Here is a 14559-nt window from a genome sequence, read left to right as displayed (position 1 = left end):
ATTAAATCTTTGAATAATTGGTGGCGTTTGTGCGATTGTATGTTGTTGAAGTATCTATAACAATTTTGTATTCTTTCGAAAATTGAGGTTTATGCATCTACGCGATTACGTTTTAGTTTGAATAATCGTAAATCCTTAGTGATGAATTAACCAATTAGTGTTTAAGCATTAATGAGAGATAATGGTTCTGTGAAGGATAAACATTAATGTGTTTGAAAATGCCGAAATTTAATTAGACGGGTAGGGTTTGTGTAATCCTTTAAATTTTGGTAATTCTTCGCATAACATTCTGGAATTAAGCTTTTGGTAATCGATATTTATTCCAAGATTTATTTAAAACGCATCAAATATCTGAATTTGCTTTAAAATTAAATTATTGAAAGGCAGTAATAATATATATATATATATATATATATATATAAAGATTTGTCAATGTAAATTTACAATAAAACGTTCGATGTAATAATAGGTAAATTTAAACAATCTAAAATTCTACTCATTTATATCTTTCAGTAAAACAGTATATTATAAACTATTTATATCTTTTTTATACAATTATTAATTATTTTAAGAAAATATAGAGACGCATATTGTCTATTTCCCACTAATTTTAAAAATTATCTGGTTATTTATACTTGTGTAGTGCCGGAGTGTGGAAATCCAATGTAGAAGCAGGTTGAGGTTATGATTTATGTACGCAACCTGATTCCTGGAGATTGAGCAATGCAAAAAAAAAAAAAAAAATTGTTATAGGAAGATATTTATGATTTATTTCTGTTTATTTGTTTAATATAACAAGTAAATTTTTGGTTTTCATGTTTATTGGAACAATTTTTCAATAACTTAGGAAAACAAGATGAAAAACAATGTAGACTTGATATATTCTTGTAAGCGTGAATACACACTTTCTTAAAAGGTTTAATACCTATTTTGGTTCCTCTTTTGGGAGGGTTTGTTAAAAGTGGTCCCTCTTTTTTTCAAAAGTTCACTTAAGTCCTATGTTTTGCAAAAACTGTTCAAAGTGGTCCTTTTTGCTAACGGCGTTAAGTTCACTAACGGCAGAGCAGGTGTCTAACATGTGATGATGTGACATTGTTATGTGTTTTAAAAAAAATAAATTATTGTGATGTGTAAATTAATGTTATTAGGGTTAAATTAAAAAATGAATTAGGATTAAATTAGAAAATGAATTAGGAATTGCGTTGCGGATTGGGAAAATCTGGGCAACTTAGGGTTCATATCTTCAATATGAGTTTTGCCCAGGTTTCAAATTATTAGTAAGTTACGAGGTTAAGGAAGTTCTATCTTTGGAACGATGTAAAATGCCCAGGTTTCAAATTAATTGTTACAGATTCATGGTTTCAATTTCAGAAAACTCAATTTCGACAAAACCCCCAAGATTGACATTTTGAATGGAATTGATGCTTTCCCTGCAGCGAAAACACAGAACCATAATGAATTTGGAAAGAAGAAGATTTCCCGCGAAAGCCCCAAATCAAAACCCTAAATTGCAAGACGCGCCAACAGCGAGAACAAAACCCTATGCTTCAACGTCGCCGGAGTTCGAAATTTCGCGAAGGNGTCACTNCTGCCACACNCGCGAANGAGGATCGTCGTGCCNCGGAGGCGAAGACNTGCCCGCTGACAAAAATGCCTCCCTTCCCTGTGTGAGGCAAACCTGAACCGAGAAGAAGAAGAACGACTAACGCGTCACCGCGAACCAATTGGAGAAAATGAAGACGCCGTTGCCGTCACCCCCAAAGACCCTAGTAAGAATGCAGAGAAAGAAAGGGAAGAAGTCTCCCTGGGTTTCGCGAGACTATAAAGACAGCCCATAACTGGGTTTATCTGAGAGAAGAAGAAGCCATGCTTTGGAAAAGTTCCAGATTAAGTGAAAGAAGAAGAAGAGAAAACTTTCTGATTAAACTTATTAAGAGTGAATCAGCTTTTGAAAGCTAATTAGGGTAAATAGATGAATCTAATTGAATTAAATAATTAGAATTAGGAAGGTAATTATAATTTACCAAATACAGAGGTTAACGTATTAATCTTTAACAGATTCCTAATCAATAATGTAACAATTATTCCAAATTCATTTTTTTATTTTACCCTAATTATATTAATTTACACTTCACAATTATATATTTTTTTTAAAACAAGTTACAATGCCACATCATCAAACATTATACACCTGATAGCTCTGTCGTTAGTCAAGTTAACGGCGTTAACAAAAAGGACCTACTTGAACAGTTTTTGCGAAAGCTAGGACTAAAGTGAACTTTTGAGAAAAGGGAGGACCAATTTGAACAAACCCTCCCAAAGGAGGGACCAAAATAGGTATTAAACCTTCTTAAAAACAATATTTCGTTCCTTATAAAAGTGAAGGATCACGAAATCCGCTTTTGAGATACAAAGAAGAAATACAACGATAATACTCACTCTTAGTATTAACGTTAAATAAGAATATGATTCTCAAGAATTGATTTGTGTGTTAAGAGAAATACGAAATGAATTTCAGTAGAGGACACAATCCCTTTATATAGATATTGATCAGTAATCAATCCAAGAGATACCAGATTCTGATTAGTTACATTTCTTCATGAATGATTGTAAGTTTTCATGAATAGCAACTCTTCATGAATAATTGTAATTCTTCATGAATGGTAAGTTTTCATGAATGATAACTCTTCATGAATGATTGTAACTTTTCATGAATGGTAATTATTCATGAATAATTGTAACTCTTCATGAATGATAACTTTTCATGAATAATTGTAACTCTTCATGAATGATAACTCTTTATGAATAATATAATACTTCATGAATGGTAACTTTTCATGAATCTGAAAACGGTATCTAATACTCTTAAATTCCAACAATCCTCCACCATTTGAGAGTATTGTATAATTACTTAACACAAAAATCAATTTAATAATTGCAATCTTACACATAAATGAAAGTGTACATAAACTTAAACTTTCACTTAGTAGAATACACATTTCAGGAATTCGTATTTTATTGGTGTGGCAACGATTGAACCAACGTAATACATAATGAATTCTTGAAGATACTCTACATATAAGATAAATTACATATTCTTGTTATACTTGACACAATAGGGCCATGCGTCCATATCTATTCATAAGTCCAACAAAGTCATGGCCCCTTGACTTCTTGAAGCGGTCAAACTTCACATTTACATAGGTTGATTTCTTAGGTAAACATGTTTCTATGATAAAACATAAATTCAAGAAATCAATTAAGAATTAGTCAACCTCCTAAGCATCATAGATCAAAAGCACTCTTGAAATAATTATTTGTGCTTTCAATCATTAAATAAGAGATTTAATCTTATTGAACTTAAAACTTAATGTCATATTAAGCATTAAGTTAAGATTCCCTTACTTGTGATTAATCGTGGGCTCCATTCCTATTCCAATTTTTATTCTGGAAATGGAATATTTAGCCAATGCCTTAGTAAATCCATCAGCCAAATTAAACTTTATTCGTACGAAATTTACTGTAATAATTTTATCTTTGATGAGTCCTTGGACATAACTATGTCTCACACCAATATGTCTTGATTTGCCATTGTATACTTGACTATAAGTCTTTGCCAATGTTGCAGCATTGTCATAATGTATTGCTATTGGTGATATTGGTTTTGGTAACAATGGTATTTCGAACATGAGATTCCTCAACCATTCGACTTTTAGCCATTGTGGAATTTGTAATGCAAGTTTGTTTCTTGGATGACCAAGAAATTGCACCTCCCCCAAGGAGGAAAATCCAACCACTAGTTGAAGAATGATCTTCTGCATTTGTAATCCAACTTGCATCAAAATATCCTTCCAAAACTGAAGGATAACCACTATATGTTAATCCATAAGTAATAGTTTTCTTTAAATATTTAAGTACTCGATGTACTGCTTGCCAATGTGATAGACTAGAGTTTCTAGTATATCTACTCAATTTGCTTACCGCAAAAGCAATATCTAGCCTTGTACTTGTCATTGCATACATTGAACATCCTATTACCCTTGCATATTCCAGTTGTGAAATTGCTTTACCACCATTAGGTAATATCTTTGAACTAGGGTCCATAGGGGTTGAAGCAAGAGAGCATTCATAATTGTTGAATTTCAAAGTTCTTGTCCAGAATTCACATATTGATAAACTAGTGGAAAAATTGCGTTTTATGATGGGTAAAAATGACTTATTATGACAGATAACTTGACATCATAGCTCTGGACATCATAATAGGTCCTGTGCATTTTATGACGGACAGAAAAGTCCATCATAATAGGTCTAGTGTATTATGATGGACTTTCTGTCACCTATCATAATAAGTCCAGTGTATTATGACAAATTTTCACTTATCCGTCATAATATAACGACTTTACCTATCATAATATGTAACGTTTTATGACGATGATTCTTTCACCTGTCATAATATGTAGAACATATTATGACAAGTAATTGTTCACCTATCATAATATATATTTTTCAGAAATAATCTTTTATTACATACATTGTTCACCTATCATAAAATTTGTTTTATACAAAAAAAAATTTCATTATTACATTTGACTTATTCATTCAATTTACAATTAATTTCCTATCAATCAATTTATAATCAATATAACATAAAATGAACATATTCAATTAAACTAACATAATGAAATCCATTTCAAACATTAAATTGTGTAATAATATTTAATACATAATTTAATCCAAATATAACATTAACCTACACTACATTGTAGTCAAGTTTCTACAATTTACTAACACTTAAATATTATAGAATTTTAAAGCAATAAAAGGCACGTAGGTATTTGATCAATATCTTTCCAGTAATTCCTGAACCTATATGCCTGAAAATACAAACAGAAACAAAAGCATCAAGAACAAAAAGGAGATTAACTTCATTAGCATAAGAGCATTCAATTCCATGGTTTGGATTGTTTCTCACTTGGACTATGTGGTCCCTCAAAGAAGATGGGATGATTTCAGATTCTAAGTCATTGCAGGAAGGACAACTCCACCTTAGCAGTTTCAACAAGACCTCAGTTCTGAATACAAAAACACTAATTGGGGAAAGAAAAGGATATTTATCTGCTTCTTCTGCACTTAAGCCTAGGAGAATGGTATCAACACGCTGTAGTTATCAAAGGTGACAGTGAATTAGCTTTGAACACTTCATATTTCATTGAATAACTGGGTCAGAAATGTGAGAGTTAAGGCAGAGCTAATGTACCATTGCGTTCACGTCTACTTCATTTGGTTTACCTACAAACTCTGTAATCGTTCCCCTTCTATCAATTTTCATCAGCCCATGATCAGATGCACCGGTACAAGATAACCCATAATAGGGTGGTTTTCCTTGATTGTGTTTTGTAATAAAAGCAAACTTCACAGATTTTTGATAGAGATCAAGTTCAATACATTTTCAATATAAATATTTTCAAACTGTGTAAAAATTATCTATATCAGTACATATACTCTCTTTTGCATACACATACCTTTCATCCATAGATATACATGAAACTGTGATATCACCATTGTTCTCACTGTGTGTCTGAAGCATATAGTATTAGCTTTAGAAATTGGTCATTGAATGTTTCTGTAAGCACATTTCTCATGAACTATATACAATAGATGTAATTTTACCCGAGAAATTAAGTTGTACCTCCTGATAACGGTTGATTTAACGTGTTTGTGTGTGTATATTTTGTGAACAAATCAACTCCTTCATAGCTTTTACCTTGTTTTATCCTCACATTTAGTGTGTTTTATTTAGTATATGTTTGCTTTTACCTCTAATCTCTATGTTTGAGTGTGTGAAATAAATGAATAGAAAACAATTCTAGTGGAGGAAAACAAGCAAGAACTCAAGGGAACATGTTTTGGGACAATAAAAGTTCAATTTGAAGTAAATACCCATGTTTTGGAATCGCGCAAGAGCCTGAATTTTAGAATGCTGTCAAAGCTGTCACGCTCGAGCGCCCCCAAAAGAGCACGCGGACGCCACAAAATTGTGCCCGGGCGCCCCTAGGGGGCGCTGAGCGCCCTTTTTCTACAGATTTCACGCCTGGGCGCCCCAGAAAGGCGCTGGACGCCCCAGAAGGGCACTGGGCGCCCTTTGCTTCGCTGTTTTGCCTAGAATTTGGCGCCCGACGCGACTTTCCGCTGATGTGTCCAAATGGGTTATTTAAACATAGGTCTCGCAATTTTTGGGGCATTCTTCTCCTCCTACACTTCATTCTTCACCTAGAGAGATTGGAAGAGGCCCTTGGAGGCTATTTGGGGTGTTGGGAAGCTCTCCCACCCCTCATTGGGTCTTCAAACTTCATCCATGATGATTTTTCTCTTTTGGGTTGAGGAAGAAGATATGTCATAAATTAGAGATGGAGATACGAAGGGAAGGCGCAAATGGAGCATGGAACAACTGCCAAGAACCTTGGGAAAGACTTTACATCTTCTCTTTGGTTCTAATTTCTTCCCTATCTCTTCAATTTTGTAGAACCCTAAATTCTCCACCATGGAGGGCTTTTTCTATTTGTTGAGATTAGTTGTAAAACATGGAATTCTTATATATTTTGTGATGTTAATGATATATGNTTTTCCAATTCATGTTAGTATTTGATTTCTATGCTTAATGCTTGTTGTGGCTTGATCACCCATTGCATGAATTTTGGTTCTTGATGTATTGAAAAATATGATTGAACCTATAATTTAAATGGAAGACTTATTGGATGAAATTTATATGTTTGTGAATGCATGAGAATAAAATGGATGAATTCTAATCTTGACAAATTGTAAATACACTATGTTAAATTCCTTGCACACCAACTGTTTGATAAAATACCAAAAAGAGTTTCTTGTGTTGTTTTTGTGCACTTTGATGTCTAATTGAGTTATAAAATGAAGAATTGTCATGTGTTGCACAAGTCCATTGGTAGAGAACGATATTTATCACTTGCTACGCTGTGGCCGATGCACTTGCCGTTGGTTTTGCAGCCAACACCTCCACAAGCTGCATATAGTTCATCCGACAAAGATGGTCACCACAAATTATCATTATGTGTTCAATACTCTTGTTCTTGGCATCCTGCATGATAATCATCCACACACATTCATTTTATGGTTACTAAATAAGCAATTTTAACATAGATGCATGTAGCATTCAAAATATCTACCTAAAAACCCAGGTAAATCGTCTCATTGCATCAGCTGTTCCTTGGAACCATTTGCTCCCAGATTCTCCAGGAATTTGAGTAGCAGCCAAGACCTGTTTCATGTAAATTACTCCAACTTTGATCAGTAAGGTAGATTAGATTTCATTGATAAATTTCAAACTTGTTTATCAAATCCTTTTAAAATCTCACTCTTTTTTTCAAACAACTTACCTCCACAAAACCACCTCCAAAGTTCACTCCATTTCCAAAATTATAGGTGCGAGACAAGTGGGCATTGAGGGAGCAAGAATTGAACTGAGTTAAAACGAACACTTTCCTGATGCCACTGTTGATGCAATTGCTCATAGGAATATCTATCAGTATGTAACTCCCTCCAATGGAAACTTGTAAAATTGATAATTATTAATTAATATCTCCGCGCATATATATATTTCATCACATTCAGAAATCCTGTAAATCCTTTATGTTAGTCCATGCAACTGTGTCTCAAAGTTCAAAACAAAAACCTCTAAAGAAGTTTATATAAAATAGAAAACCATACAGCGGGCTTGGCTCTTATGCGGGTAAGAGGAAAGAGTCGAGTTCCAGCACCTCCACCCAATATGATGGCAACTAGATTTTCAGGGTTTTTTGCCTTTGGACTCTGAAAAGTTTGATTGCTCCAATGCCTAAGGGAAAAATCAAACCCAACGTTAGTATTTAGCATCCAAAAGAACCAACAAAACAAGCAACAACACATATTCCACATCTGACAAGGACATCAAAAATAGAATACACTACAAATTAAAACAAATCTAGTTATTATTATAGCTAGATGGCTAAACAAAATAGTGAAACTAAGATACTTCCACTTGTATTTTGTAGAGCATTTCATAATTAAGAAAAATCTGCCTATTTCAATCACAATCTTACGAACACAAATCAGAGTAAAGATACTGGAATTCAGATTAATCAAAATCAGTGCCCAGAAATCCAGACATATAATTAAACCTTATTAATAGAAGGCGTTAAAAAAAATAAAATAAAAATATCTCCTGCAACATGTATGGTATTGTAATTCATATGGTAACCACACATATCATTCAATTAGAAACCAACCCTTTAATAGTATACACTTCATAAACACAGGACAGATCACCAAGAAATCTGTATGATACATATTAAAAAATATTTTTATGGTAAAATAAAAAATATATTTATAAAAATTTAGAAAACATATGGATATATGATTCATTCATTGTATACCTTTAAACATGTGTTACGTTTTATATAGTAATTTAATACGATAACAAATAGTATTAATGTTTACCATAATAAATTTGGTATTAAGATGTCTTTTCTTCTGCGTTCCTGCATTATAAAAGAGTTTGGAGACAAATTTGACAGAGGAATGAATTTCCCTTAACCTCACTTTGGAATCGTGAATTTGATTGACAATTATGAAAAACAAGTTAATTATAAGAAATATATGTCATAAGTGATATGAATGTTTAATAGGTTTTAATTAAAGAGTCAAGCTCTCATTAGATTGAAAAAAAAAATACATTTTAGTAGATTAATTTTAAAAGATTTTTTTAAAATACTTTAAATTTACAAATGTTATTAGCTAAAATTTAAAATATGTAACGTAATTCATTAATTCGATTAAAAAATGAATTGAATTGAGTCTAGCAAAAAAATACCATATCACTCTTCTTCAAATGACACAACTATAACAAATATAAAATCATGTATAATAGGAAATCTAAAAAATATTTACACAGGTGGGTATTGCTAACCCAAATGGAATACCTTAACAAGTTGGCATCGGGAAGTTCTCGGACAGCTTCATCCACATTTTCTGCAGTGGCTTTCACCTAATATGAGAGGCAAATAATGAAGATAGTCAAATAAAGCATGTAGAGAAATTTACATGAGCAACTCAAAGTATTGCTTTAGTCAATGAACATTGAGAAAAGAAAAATAGTTCATAATTGTAAGCAATGGGAAGTAGCAAAGGTAAAATCACTAACCTCTATGGCACAAAGATCCTGGCATTCAAATCGATCAAACAAAAACTCAATATTTTCACAGAAAGCCTTTCGAAACGTCGTCAACATTATCGGAAGGAACATCTTCGGTGATTTCACCACTGTCGTTGAGGTTAGAATCAACTCTCACGGCGAAACTAGACATCGCTATGAGAGGAGTGCAACACCATGAAATTGGAGTCGAAGGAGCCCTAGAAATTAACGCAAGAGAGAAGAGGAAGAAGGAAAGGAAGGAAAAGTGAGCTTGGGCGCAAACAGCGTCTGCTGCAGTACAATATTCGAATCAGTAAAGAGATAGGGAAAATCAAAATGTTTAGGTTTTCGCATTTAACGTAGAGGCGAGAGAAAAACCTGAAGAAGAACTTGAGAAGTGATGGATTGGTCACCAGAAATGATGAATGACGGAAGAGAAGAATTAGGGACTGGGGATGTGAAGAATCGCATGGGTTAAGATAGTGATGAACGTTCAAAAGAATGAAGAAGAGAGGGTGCAAAGCCTTAGAAATTAGGGTTGCCGCGAACTTGAAAAGAATTTCAAGAATCAGTTGGAGAGGGAGATGTGAAAATTAGATTTAGGAAGGTATTATAACTGATTTTTAAAAATCAGTCATAATATATTATCAAAATTGTAACAAATAGTTTAAAATTTTCGTTATAATACATTTTAAATTTATTTACAAGTTTACCATCATGTTATCTATTATGATTAAAGTTTAAAATTTCATCATATGTTTTGAATTTATTTACAAATTTGCCATCACATTATATATTATAACTTATATTCATAAATTCGTTATAATATGTCTTATGTTTATTACAACCGATTAACCTATTATGATGAATTATTTTTATCCGTCATAGTAGGTCCGTCATAAAATATTATTTTTCCACTAGTAATATGTAAAATAAAGGATCAGACATACCGTTCTGAATATGACCACGACAGACATAATCATCATTTTCCTTGTTCTTTTTCTGTTGTTCCTCCAATGTCTCGGTTTAGCTTTCTTTGAGTTGGGGAGAACTTAGAATATAAGTCACGTTTAGAGTCGAGAAAAGGAAATGCATCTTCTTTTGCCATCATCAGAAACCAACGCCTTCAAACTTGTCTAGTTTGTGAAAGTTTGCAGACATCTCACGAATTGTTGTCATCTTAGAGAAAATATTGCTTTTAGACTATTGGAACAAATTTCAAGAACTTAGGAAAACAAGATGAACAACAATGTAGACTTGATATATTCTTCTAGGCGTGAATACGCACTTTCCTAAAAGCAATATTTCGTCTCTTATAAGAGTGAAGAGGATCACAAAACCCGCTTTTGAGATACAAAGAAGAAATACAACGATTATACTCACTCTTAGTATTAGTGTTAAACAAGAATATGATTCTCAAGAATTGATTTGTGTGTTAAGAGAATGACAAAATGTAGAGAAAAAGTCTCTCAAATCTCATAATCTCTACTTTCAATCTATATAGATGTTGATCAGGCATCTTTCAAATCCAAGAGATATCAGATTCTGATTAATTACATTAATGAATGATGGTAACTTTTCATAAATGGTAACTCTTCGTGTAACTCTTTATGAATAATTGTAACTCTTTATAAATAAATAGTATAACTCTTTATGAATGGTAACATGGATAATTGTAACATTTCATGAATTTGAAAACGGTCTTTAATCCTCTTAAATTCCAACAATGTTTGTTTATCTAATTTTAAAAATAAATAGTTTTTTTATTTGTTTAAGGATAAATGCTATTTTTTTTTAAATGATAATGAGATTTCAAAATTACTCATCTAAAATTTAAACAATTGCTATCGTTATAAATGACATTATGTAGAATGTGTAACATAAATATTAACTATCGACTATTTAGGTTAACTTCTAGCAATATTTTAACAGTCAAATGAAAGAAGTTATTCAATATTAACTTTTTTATGTTTTCGGAAGAAGTTGTTTTTATTCAGTACTTTCTTCGTTCCACAATTACTGTAGCCTAAAATTACTATAATGTATCGAGATACTATTAAATATTACATATTTTAAAACAATTTCAATAAAATTGTCTTTTTTTATAAATAGATTCTTTTAAATAAATTTAATTTGTTAAGATATATTATTTAATAAAACTCATTTTTTTATATAAAGTGAAAATATTAAACACTTTTTAATTTTTAAAATAATTAAAACAACGTGAGAAAATTTAAATGAAGGTAAGTGTCCTCAAAATTGCTAGTGGGTGTCTTATTTATTTGGATGGAAGTAATGGAATATTCGAAAATAAGAATGTGATGTGACTATCCAATAATCTGATGTGGTGTTGGAGTTTGTCTGTAATTTATCTGATAAGCTTCAAAAGTTGTGCAAAAACATCAGTTTCATTTGCCTTTTCAAAATAAAATCATTCTTTATTGTTTTTTTTATTAATGTTCTCTTTTATCTATTTTTTTATGATTTTAACAAGATATTATTATCTTTAATCATATTTTTTTTTTGTTTATATAAATATTTTAGGGATCATATAAAATTAAAATGTTAATGTATCAAATTTTGATATAGTTTGATCTTCAAACTTTAATATTATGTTTATTTTCAAATATTTATTACTCACACGGATGGAGATGCAAATGTTGTGTTTATTTCAAGCAATTTGTAGGTATTTAAGGAAGATGATTTGCGGAATGGAAAAGAGAATGAATTTTCACTATGATGAAAAGCCTTGAGGGTAATACTATTCATCTAGCGTGTTTTGACTAACATCCCTTATACTTTTTTGCATGTGAGGAAACCTATTGTGCATGTGGAACCGAAAGTTAGAATAGATTCTCAAGTGATGAGTCGATTCATGCATGCTGGAATCAATTTTTTGTTTGTGGAGAATCGGTTCTAGGTGTGTTTTTCATGTCTTATTTTTTTTATTTATTTTTTTTTGTGTTGTGATGCAAGTGTCATGTAATGGTATACATAATTTTTGAGGTGTGTTGGTAGTGGTTTGGTTTGGTTTGATATGATATTGTCTTGGTTTGAGGTGATGGTGTTGTTTGTTTGGTTTGGTGGTGTTGGAGCTGTGAATGGTGGGGCTAGTTTGGTGATTGTGGTGCTTTCACATTGTTACTAGTTCATAGTGAGGATAGACATTGTGGTTGGCTGCTTGGGTTGGTCGTAGTATTAAACAATCTTTGTAGGGAATTTGGATATTCTTTTTTCTTGTAAATATTTATTAGGTTTTGTAATTTTCTACTTTGCATTTTTCTTGATTCATATCAAGTGCAAAAAAGCATATCAAAAAGTCTATGGAGAGTAAATAAGTGGGCTTTCGATGATGCATAACTTCGTTTTCAGTATTCTCTAAGTGATGATTACAACGTTGAGAATTATTTGTAGCATTGCAAGAAAGGAGGTAGATGAAGCAGAAAAAGAAAACGAAAGAAGAAAACATGCGGAGGTTGTAATTGAAGAAAACCTTTCATTTAAAGACTCTTAGAACGTACAATTCACTAAGCGGATGGACTCGGTGGGTGAGTGGGCCAAACTGGACTGGATTTGAAATTTGTCCTTGAATTTATAATTGAAGTAATCAATTTTATTGATAACTTAATCTTATTGATAATCTTCATAAATATTTTGATATTTTTACTTATCTACAAAATATTCCATAAATAGAAACCAAAAACCTATGTTTTCAAAATTGTCTAAATAAAACTTTAACTATTTAAAAAAATAATAAATAAAATACCAAGATAAAAATAACATAATAAAAGACATAATAATGCCAATTATCAAGAGGTACCCTTGAGATAGTGGAAAATGCATTTAACAACAATCTAATGAGATTCCAAGCAATAAAAGAAAATAAAATTACTAGCACATAGTATAAGAACATAATATATATTGAATCAGGTACACTAAAAAGAGTATAGAGAAGTTACATTTAATTCGAATTAAGAAGTTAGCTACTCATAATGATGTTTACATTAAGTACAATAAGACGTTTCCTTCTTTCCATGGTTCTCTCTAAGAATAGTACACAAGTGTCTAAGAACCTAGAATTGAGATACTAAATCAGTTTTAAAACCAACATATAAATAACATAGGCACACTCTATTTTTGTAGAAAAATAGTATGCTGTTTCAGCTCCCAAAGTGTTCATCAGCCATGAGGTATCCTCCCTAGTTAGGTTTTCTTCCATGCTTGAGGTTCCAACTTAGTGATAAGTAATGGAGCTTTCCTTCCCAGGTAGGTTTTCTCTTGAGGCTTTACTTCCAATTCTAGGCTTGAGGTTTCCTTCTAATGAAGGTTTCTTCATATGTAGCTCAACACCAATATAATTACTCAACCACAAGACTCATATTTGAATATTCACTAAACTGCCTTACGATGCTTAGAGTCATCTTCTTAATTTCCTTCATTTTACCTGCAAAAATAGCACAAACATATCAATTTTCACTTTGTATAACTTCTTTACTCCTTATTCTGTAATTAAAGACAAAAGGGATTGCTTTACTAACATTTATGTCAATTTCATACAAGATAAGTGTCTAAATGATATGCAATTATAAGTAAACTAGACACTTATCATTAACAAATTAGGATTAAGGTCAAAAAATTTATGGGAATATGGACAAGTGTCAGGAAAAAAAAAAAAGAAAGGTAGGGAAAAATAGATTCATTTAAAACCACATATTTAGAGGTGTAGATATGCCCAAACTTGGATAAACAAAGATAGCCCATGTAAGAGGTAGATTACCCAAGGAAGACACATTCTTCAAAATGAAAACCAAGTTTTTGTGAGTGACAGTGATGAAGGTAAGGAAAACATCCACACCCAAAAACCCTTTAAAAAACTATAATTAGGAGAATGCTTATAAAGAATAGTGTAAGGAACTTGAAACTATAAAAAGGCAGTAGGAAACCTATTAACTAAATAATTAATAGTTTTAAAGAAAAATCCTAAAACTTTAAAGGAAGAGAGGCATGAGACAAAAACGTTAAGTCTAATTTTATGATATGACGATGCTTGTGCTCTACAACATCATTTTGGTGATGAGTGTGGGAACAGATGAGATGACGGGAAAGACCAAGAATAGAAAAAAAGGAACTAAAAAACTGATATTCACCACCCCAATCAGTTTGAAGACACTTAATTTTAGCTTCAAATTGTAATTCCACATGAGACTTAAAACATAAATAGGAAATGCTTTAGATTTCAACTTAAGAGGATAAAGTCATGTAAATATGGAAAAGGCATCCATAAAGGATATGTAATATACATAACCAGGTATAGAGGGAACGTGAGATGGTCCTCATAAATCACTAAACACTAATTG

At 31.7% G+C, this 14559-nt stretch overlaps 1 protein-coding gene across 1 annotated transcript; it reads right to left on the bottom strand.

Moving 5' to 3' along the window:
• Positions 1-4808: 4808 nt before the first annotated feature.
• On the bottom strand, positions 4809-9374 carry LOC106766182 (glucose-1-phosphate adenylyltransferase large subunit 2, chloroplastic-like). The gene is made up of 11 exons (XM_022782753.1): positions 9297-9374; positions 9212-9229; positions 8978-9055; positions 7742-7947; positions 7410-7584; positions 7202-7291; positions 7028-7114; positions 5523-5578; positions 5258-5351; positions 4973-5158; positions 4809-4874 (listed from the first exon to the last, which is right to left on the bottom strand). Exons 1-11 carry the CDS (start codon positions 9372-9374, stop codon positions 4809-4811), a joined length of 1134 nt encoding a protein of 377 aa, XP_022638474.1.
• Positions 9375-14559: the final 5185 nt, after the last annotated feature.

This window comes from Vigna radiata, chromosome 7, assembly GCF_000741045.1.
Source record: "Vigna radiata var. radiata cultivar VC1973A chromosome 7, Vradiata_ver6, whole genome shotgun sequence".
NCBI classification, from domain to species: domain Eukaryota; kingdom Viridiplantae; phylum Streptophyta; class Magnoliopsida; order Fabales; family Fabaceae; genus Vigna; species Vigna radiata.
The sequence above is the reverse complement of the archived record's forward strand: the minus strand, read 5'-3'. Positions and strand labels throughout refer to the sequence as shown.